At 40.1% G+C, this 9,127-nt stretch overlaps 1 protein-coding gene and 1 long non-coding RNA gene across 2 annotated transcripts in view; one reads left to right on the top strand and one right to left on the bottom strand.

Moving 5' to 3' along the window:
• Positions 1-225: 225 nt before the first annotated feature.
• Positions 226-9,127, bottom strand: part of LOC107746291 (SH3 and PX domain-containing protein 2A-like) — a 102,655-nt gene continuing 93,753 nt past the window's right edge. The window contains exons 9-14 of the mRNA XM_016560435.1: positions 6,229-6,346; positions 4,765-5,144; positions 4,490-4,504; positions 3,383-3,432; positions 3,183-3,302; positions 226-2,816 (exon numbers count right to left, since the gene is read on the bottom strand). Of these exons, the coding sequence (XP_016415921.1) occupies positions 870-2,816; positions 3,183-3,302; positions 3,383-3,432; positions 4,490-4,504; positions 4,765-5,144; positions 6,229-6,346 (2,630 nt within the window). The 3' untranslated portion in view covers positions 226-869. The remainder of the gene's footprint in view (positions 2,817-3,182; positions 3,303-3,382; positions 3,433-4,489; positions 4,505-4,764; positions 5,145-6,228; positions 6,347-9,127) is intronic.
• The window catches only part of LOC107746292 (uncharacterized), a 20,305-nt gene continuing 12,191 nt past the window's right edge, over positions 1,014-9,127 (top strand). The window contains exons 1-2 of the long non-coding RNA XR_001640678.1: positions 1,014-1,025; positions 4,378-4,379. This is a non-coding gene — a long non-coding RNA (uncharacterized LOC107746292). The remainder of the gene's footprint in view (positions 1,026-4,377; positions 4,380-9,127) is intronic.

The following is a 9,127-nucleotide window of genomic DNA, read 5'->3' as shown; positions in this document are numbered from 1 at the left end:
CTCATTGGTGTCTGAACACAAAGGGCTTTATGACAAACGCGACAGCGACTACAAAAATCTCGATAAGAGGGAGTTGTTATGGAGAGGAATTGCAGATCAAATAAGATTCAATGTGTACCGGGGTATTTCTGTTTTTCATTAAGCGCCATCTAATGTCAGGGAGTGAATTTGCACGTTCATTCGGCTCATCGCCTGCGAAAATCGCTTGGGTATGAACACAAAAGACGCGTCGAAAAACGTCGGCGATAAACGCGCGCGATAATCGTCCCGGTGTGTACGAGGCTTTAGGATGTTACAAGAAAGCAGAAATACATCTCTAAGGAAGATATAACACAAACATCAACACAAAACTATTTAAAAAAGGATAGTTTTTAAAAAACGACAATCAAAGTTATGCTTTGTTTCTTTGAGCGCACTCAATGCTAAGATAACTTTCGACGTTGGTTTTTTGTTCAAAAATTTTTAAACAGGAATTTCTTGTTTACAAGTGCTTAAGAATGGATTTGCACTTTTGGTTATGCACCTATGCTGAAATGATCTTTCTCACTCGTATTTGTTGTAACAAAAATAAGTTTGGTGCTTTCTGTACTTGTAGGCCTATGGCACTAAGTTGAAGTTTGGTATTTTCGTTGCGTCACTGGTATTTGACCGATTCCTCTTAACATTCAGTGAAAGATGTACGAAGGCACCCATTTGGCATAAAGTTACGGCAGGTATTTTGCTAAACATTCACCTGCATTACTCTAGTTTTAATGTAAACTCCTTTCTAAAAGGCTCTGTCCCTCTCGTTTCAAACCAAAAGTCCTTCAGTCAGTTCATCTTTTTACATTTTGATTACAATTGTGCATGTTTAAAACATTTTTGGGGAATTACTTTTTTCTCTCCAGGTAGTTAGACGGTACCCAGCCTTTACGTCCCTGTAAGCCATCGAGAACCTGGCAGTACCACCATCCATTTGGATTCTTCTCCAGAACTTCAAGACTAGTGCCCTCCGAGAAACCCATGGTCTCTTCGTCACCACGGTAGTCAGCGATAGATACGTAAACCTCTCGAAGGTTGTTGTGAATGAGGTGTGTCTTCTCGATGGGCTTGGGTCTTACTGTAGAGATTGGAATTCCGTTTCTCTGGGCAATCAAGGGGCTTGAACTTCCGGCGGGTGCTGTATTGGTGGTCCCAGACCTGACCCGTACATCAGTCACCGCCTGCGGTCGAACGGCAGTGAAGGAGGAGTTTCGCCTTACGCCGGCTGTGGACCTCAAGTGGTCGCCTGCACCCAGTGATTCATTTCTTCTCAAAGACCCTGTGTGGATGTTGGTGTCCTTCAGAGGCTGTGGTGGAGATACAAACACTGACTGCGGTCGCACTGCTGCTTGACGGACACCGTTCCTCATCCGTACACCTGAACCATTCAGCATTGCGGTTGGTTTGCTAAAACCCCCCGGTGGTTTGGATGGGATTGGTGGACTAGGGTTGCTCATACTCCTCAGGTTCTGCTGGTTTAGGTTGTTAAGGGCCTGAACACGCTGCTCATTTTTCTCGAGGCTGTTGGACTTGTTGGTGCTACCAAGATCAACAAGAGGGCCATCACGGGATTCTTGTACACTGACGTTTTGGGTATTCTTGACTGGCTCGAAGTAGAAAGTAGGTGCCCATCCCTCATCATCGCCCCAACGGACATACCACCATCCACTTTCCTGCTTCTCCAGTACCTCAACCTCCACACCAGCTGGGAAGCTGACCTCTGACTCTTGGGCCCGTTCGTAGGCATCTGTGGTCCTGTAGAGCACACTTTCATGGTCGGATTCCCCACCTCGGCTACCTTTGGAATAGACGCTGGAGAGATCGGAGGTACTTCTAGAGGAGACGGAATCCTCAGAGGACACAACGGAAGCAGACTCGGAATCTTCACCGCCACGTACTGCACGGATCGGGCCTTGCCGAAGACTTCCGGTGGGTCGAAGCTGGCGGCGTAGGCTGCTGATGTCCATTCTTTCGGGACTTTGTGGCTCTGACTTTGTAAGCAGAGGTTTGGGTCGCACGACTGGTTTGGGCCTGGCTAAGGGACTTTGACCAACCCGGATCTCCACATCTTTTCGCATGACAGGCTCTCTTTTGGGATTGCGTCCTGATTCGTCTGATGATGACTTGGGGCTGTGTCTCTCAGCACGGCCAAGAGAGTGACTCCGGCTTAGATCCGGCGTTACTTTCCGGAGGGGCTTTCCTCCTCCAGAGGAGGACCCGAAGGGTTTACGACCCAGTGTGAGACTCCTTGGGGTATGTGAATTGCAACCACTGGCAAAGTCATCGGAGGAGAACCTAAAGCCTTCATTTTCATAAATGACCTCCTCCTTATTGACATCCTCCAATGAGTTTCTTTTCCTCAAGGGGGAGGTCATCACTTTTAGTAAAGGCGATGCTTTGCCAGCCTGTGCAATTCTTTCGGCAGCTGCTGGGTTGCTTTTAATTTCAAACTTACGGGGCTCTGGTTTTGGGGAATTATTTATTTTTTGTTTTGGAGGATTACTGTCCAGATCGGAGTCAAAACCAATGGCGGGAACATCATATTCCGGCTCCTCATAGACACACTGAGTGGGAGATTCTGGAGCTTTGGAGGCAGAGCCAGCCAGAGAAGGTGATTCCTCTGAGTCCTGTTTCTTGACTGGTGGAGCAGGGGGTGGAACTTTAGGGCGGGTAAGTGTGCTGGTTCGCCGGCTCAGGTTGGGCTTCTTGCGTTTATCGATAAAGGAGCAGGGTGCCCAGCCCTCCATATCCCCGATCTGGACATACCACCAACCACTAGAATTCTTCTCTATGACCTGAAGACCACATATTACATATTTACTTAATACAATGGCATATATTTATTATACAGTGGGTTTCAAACATCACTAATCACCACTAATTAATATGCTTATCTTTCAATGAATGTCACAAATTTGTTTGCATTATTAAAGTGTGCATAAAAACCTTAAATAATCCTAAATATTGCTCTTCAGAAATAGTCATTTTTAATTTTCAATCCTGAAAATGAGTTTATATTAAGCTTTAAAGAAACACTTTTTGACTCCACTCTATACAGTATATTTATACTTTTTAATATTCTCATTAGTCAAAAGATGTTCCTATTTAGTTTTTGAAAAATAAAATAATCACATTTTATAGTAAGAATTTATCTGCCTTACATCAGCCTTTTGTCCTCCACGGAAACTGATGCCGTCTGAGATACTGGATTGAAACTCTGCTATGGTGTAGTACTCCGCTTCCACAGTAGGGGCCTCTGGAGGTTTGGGCAACTGGAATGCCTTGAGTATTGAAGAAAAGGACAGTACTGTCTTTACTGTACTGAATTTAAAATATCAATAAATGATTTTGGTCTGCTTACCAGATTTGTATCTCTTCGAGGAGGAGGTTTCTGCCTGAGGTTTGGAGATCCTGCCAGGTGAATACAAAACATTTTATTAACTGTCTCTCAGTTAAAGACAGCAAATATCTGCAGATGCAAATTAGCTTTATAGCTAACTCTGGCACAACACTGTTGTTGTGCGTTGTCCCTGTCCAAATAAATTGAATTTAAAAAAAAAAAAGAAAAGAGGACCTACAATAATGTACAGTATTTGAAAAATAATGTGTTTTTTGAACATTAAAGCATGTCAACATATTCTGTTACACCAAATACACAAAATAATGATCTTTTAAAAAGCATCATATGACCCCTTTAATCAAATGTAGGACTTGGAAATTAGGAGAGTTCGCAGTTTTCCTTTTCGCCAAAACTTTTTTAGCATTTTCAAAAAAAGGTCAAATTGGAGCCAAACTGGATTACAGTGCCATCAGTAATCCTCATTAAGAGAGAGAAGTTTAGAGACATGTTCCAACACACTCAAGCATGCGTTCACAACAAGCATATTTTTAAAAAAAAATATTATAATAATAATAAAATTTAGAAGGAAATATTGTAGTGTGGGAAATGCAATGACCTGGTTATGACTGAGAATAATGATAGCAATAGCCAAAGAGAAAACAAAAGAAAAAAAATTAGAAGCTTAAAACGAACATTGTCTCTTTAAATGTCATGTTTCATCTTTTTTGTTTTTTTAGGTTTTTAGCACGAAGTGCCATGGATACAGCACATCAGTCACTGCAAGTTTTAACCAACACCAGGAATTTTGGGGATTATATGCCGTCTGTTAAGAACCTGTTAATGTGAAATAGTAGTCTGTTCATCATACCATCCACAACAAAACAGATTTACAAGGATGAAAGTCATGTAATGTGAGAGGTACAGCATGGGATTTTTTTTTTTTTTCAGTTGTATAGTGTACATTTGGCATTAGACAAATAAGTAAGCACAAGAACAAACAAACAGCAAACAAACAGCAGTTGACAGGCTGAATGTTGAGCAACAGAGACAGTGAATGTGTCACTATCAAGGTACACAACACCCAGACAAAATGTTAGGAAACATCTGTTTACCAAAAAGAAATGTTACCTATGGCATCAAATCCTATGTGCAAAAATAACAGGAAAATAAACATATTTATTATATAAAATATGGCTATATAATTGTACAATTATATAGAAAAATAAGATAATATATTTAGTTAAATTATAGCTATATATTTTATTAGAAAATAATATAATACAATTTAATTATAATTATGTGAATAAATACTTCAAGTTTTATATATATAATATTTTTTCTAATATTCTGAACATGTGAATGCTGTATACCTTTAGTTAAACATGTCATAACTCTTTACTCACCTATTTCAACTCTGTGTGGTGCCACCCGGGCTATAGCAGGTGACCCCGGCTCTGCCCTGCTCTTGTTCTCTTGTAGGGCAGCACTAGATCCAGAGTTCATTCCCAAACCAGTGACCACTGTGGGTGCCACTCCAGCCTCTGGGGCATATGGGATAGGTAAACTGATTTCACTTTTGGAGATGTGGCGCTCAGGGCTGGTGGCCTCTCCGTCAGTTTGAATGTCCTTCTCGCTAACAGCTTTCTTGTTGAGGAGGTTACTGATCTCCATTATGTTTCCGATGATCTCCACAGGGCCAGTCAGAGTCTTCTTCCTTGGGGAAAGGTCATCTTTCAGTTTCTTCAGGTATGAGGCTGGGGCCCAGCCCTCTTTACCCTGATACCTGCAACACATTAGTAGCAGTATTATCTTTCCAGACATGGACATAATAAATAATTAAATAAATACTAATGAATTGTACAACTCCATGAATTTACCATTCTCATACTGACCACTAGAGGTCAGCATAATGTTTTAAGTAAGATGAAGTTGTAGTGCTCTTTATGGACACATATCTCCCCTTATGTAAAACTGATGTATACCCACACACAACTTATATATGTAAATCATGTATAACATGTAAATCATATGTGACCTTGGACCACAAAACCAGTCATAAGGGTCAATTTTTAGAAATTGAGATTTATACATTATCTGAAAGCTGAATAAATAAGCTTTCCATTGATGTATGGTTTGTTAGGATAGGACTGTGTACTTACATTATCCCAAATGTTTCGAAGAATGTTTAAATCCAGAGAAATAAGCAATTTTAACTAGTGACACGGACCGTGTCCATAGTGTCATTGTGTCGCCTGCCAATGACATCATAACCCCTCGATTTGGTTTTGTTTTGTAGAAAACATGGAAACACCAAAGACACTTTAATATGTTGTGCATTTTAATAGACCAGTGACGACCGCACAGAGTAGCATTATAACAGAACTTTCAAATGTATCCAGTATGATAAAACTTGCGCTGCTTTTTTTCCCCCCATATCCGCACGACCGGAAGGAGCGGAAGCGCTCGACTGTGGCATAATAAAAGCTCCGCTGCTTTCGAGCCGTGTGTTACGCTCGTTCAGCGGCCTCGTTTCGCTTCGACGGCTTTCAGCCTCACCCTGCTTCATTCTACTACGTTAATACATCATTAGCTCATCCATGAACATGATTTCTGCCTGAGTCCCGTCGGATTGCATCGGCTGTGGGGATAAAAACGACAACTCCCATGATTCCACACTCAGTCACGGCGTCATCAAACTACGCCTTTGTCTCTGTTTATTTTGAATACGCACCCTCTAGCGGCGAAAATTACATATTGTGCCTTTAAGACTGGTTTTGTGGTCCAGGGTCACATATTGCATTGAGGAAATTGAAAAAAAAAATCACATCTTAAACATCACCTTAAAGTATGAGGACCAGATTGATTACCTGATGTACCACCATCCCTCCAGGTTCTTCTGGATGACCTCCACGGTTACTCCTTTCTCGAACCCGATCTCATCTTTTCCCTGACTGGTATATGCCTGGACAGTGACATATTTCTCCTCTAAAAAGACAGATAAGGGAAAAAGAATGAGAAAGGATTTTTTTTTTATCCTGTACTTGGGCCTTTGCCTTTTCTGCGGTCTGAAAGGAGGTTGACAAATGGATTCAAATGCTAACTTTCAAACCTACAATTTTTAGGACTTTCTTTGGGAAAACAGAGCAGAAGTAAAACCACAAAGTTTGCAGTAAGACCCTTCCAACACTCACCCTTCACCACAGGCACAATAATCATCTCACAATCCGTCATTAATATTAACACTAACAAATCCTCCAGGAGACAGTGGGACTAAAGTAACTACAGCAACACAGCCCAAGACACAATAATAATGGTAAGCCTCCATAGGAAATACCTAGTAGGGTCAATCAATCAGAAGTCAAAAGAAAAAAAAATATGCTTTGCATTAGAAAATGTGAACCTTTTTAGGAATATTAAGACTTTTTTCACTGTGACATTATCATGACAATTCCCTTCCATAATTCATCCCAAAATTCAATTACTGCAATGCATCTGGACATTTCCCTTTTTTTTAAATCAGCATATATTAAAGGTAGGGTATACACAATTTCAGAGAGGCTAGCAATAGCAAGCTAGCTTTGAATCCATAAGATACCACCCTGCCTGCAAATCACTCTCCAAAGCCATGCCTCCTCCGAAACACATAGATGAACATTTTATGGTTCTAAAACTGGACATCGTTTTCTTTAAGCGAAATATAAGTCTTTAATATTTCTTTTGACCTTGTACTGAAATATGATCTGGACAGGTTTAGTTAGATTCACCCAGTAAGAGAAATAACTGATCAGGACCAGTTTAATACTTCAATTTCGCATTGAACCCTCATGAGATCCTATAAAGCATTTCTCTTCCCAAAAAAGCTCACATAAAACATCATTCAGTATTGTTTACATGCAGCATAACTATGTTTAACATCTACATGACGTCTTTTCCTTCGCGACTAAAGCTTACAGTCTGCTCAGAGCAATGCTATAGATTTAGATTTAGTGAAATGGCAAAAGAGAAATAGAAATAGTGCTGATAAAAGATATATTAGTAGTGGGAGAAGTGTTGAAATAGATAAACAACAAAAAAAGAGATGAATGTCTAGTATATCTAGTTTTTCTAAGCAGTGAATAACTTAGTCTGCCAACAACAGATGACATGAGGTCAGGGCAGTCACTCTCTTTCAACACTTAATGCGTTCCCAGCAGCAGACAAGCTGGGAAATCTGATAATTGATCATACGACAGAGAAGAAACTACCCTGTGCTGATCTCATCCTGAACTTCTGACCTAAAACCAACACTAAACTTGATCACAGGCATCTCCTTTTGAGTTCCACAGAAGAAAGTCATAGTGTGGATTGATCAAGACCAACAGGAGTGAGAGATGTCAGGGTAAAAATGCAAGAGCCAAAAAAAACTAAAAAAAAAGAAATGCCTCAAAACACTTTTTCCACCAGTCAGCAGTATTTTCTTGGAGGACTGTTCTGGATGGTGGAAAAAGTCAGGTGGGTCCAGAACACATTACTTCAGTTTTGCATGCACTTGTGGAGCGATGTGCCAACAAAGGACTTTTCTCCCTCAGCCTCTGTGACCTAAAAACCACTGCTATATGTACAAACGAGTTAAGAGAGAGAGATTGTGGACACAGATCATTCTAACTATCACATTGATCTTTCTGAAACTTGCTTGCTTTAACAAGTCATGCAAGCTAACCAAATGCCTGGATCCAGCAGGCTCTGTCTGAATCAGAGCTGTTCCCACTGCTGAATTCTACACTTTCTGAATACTTCATCCAAAAATTGTTCATTTACTACTTTTATCATTCTGAACCCTTTACAATTGTTTTGTCCTCTCATAAAACAGAAAAGGAGAAGCTTAGGAGAATGCTGATGTTGCTGATTAAAATTTAATGTGACCATGTTTTGTCAAGCTCCAAGAATGACAAAAAGGACCATGCAGCATTTTATGCTACTGTATATTCTGAGTGTACTAAGGACATATAACTTTGTATGAGTAAAATACAGAAGTTTAAAGGGAAAATTCACCCAAAAATGAAAATTCTGTCAATTACTCACCCTCATGCCGTTCCAAACCTGTAAGACTTTCGTTCATCTCCATAACAAAAATTAAGATATTTGTGACGAAATCCGAGAGCTTTCTGATCCTCCCATAGACAGCAATACAACTACCATATTCAAGGCCCAGAAAGGTAGTAAAGACATCATTAAAATAGTCCATGTGCCATCAGTGTTTCAACCTTAATTTTATGAAGCTACGAGAATACTTTTTGAACACAAACCCTTTTAGCCCTTTAAATCATTATCCACTTATAAAACATTCAACATCATGACTTTTGTGGTGTTTTATGGTGTATTTTGGTTATTTCTGGAGTTTTACAGCTCCTGGTCCCCATTCACTTTATGGAAAAGAGCAATACTGCCTAACATCTCTTTCTGTGGAATATGGAAGCATATTACCTAAAAATCAAAAATTATACTGGTTTGGAGCATAAGGGTGAGTAAACAACAGAATTTTCATCTAAAATCAAATGTATTTTGTAAGAACTTGCTTAGTTGTAACTGGGGCTCTACAAAATATGAGTTTTGAAACCAGTGCTTTACAAAAGACAAGTTTTTTTTTTTTAATCCACTCTGAAACACTCACTACCCCTGACCTGTTTTGAAGGTTGCAATTTGCGTTTATGGAGAAAAGTTCCCTCTGAAACCACTGGCTGCTCTTTGTCTCCAGATCATCCATGGTGCTCTCTGACTCATTAGTAT

This window comes from Sinocyclocheilus rhinocerous, unplaced genomic scaffold (assembly GCF_001515625.1).
Source record: "Sinocyclocheilus rhinocerous isolate Xijiao unplaced genomic scaffold, SAMN03320098_v1.1 scaffold798, whole genome shotgun sequence".
NCBI classification, from domain to species: domain Eukaryota; kingdom Metazoa; phylum Chordata; class Actinopteri; order Cypriniformes; family Cyprinidae; genus Sinocyclocheilus; species Sinocyclocheilus rhinocerous.
The sequence above is the reverse complement of the archived record's forward strand: the minus strand, read 5'-3'. Positions and strand labels throughout refer to the sequence as shown.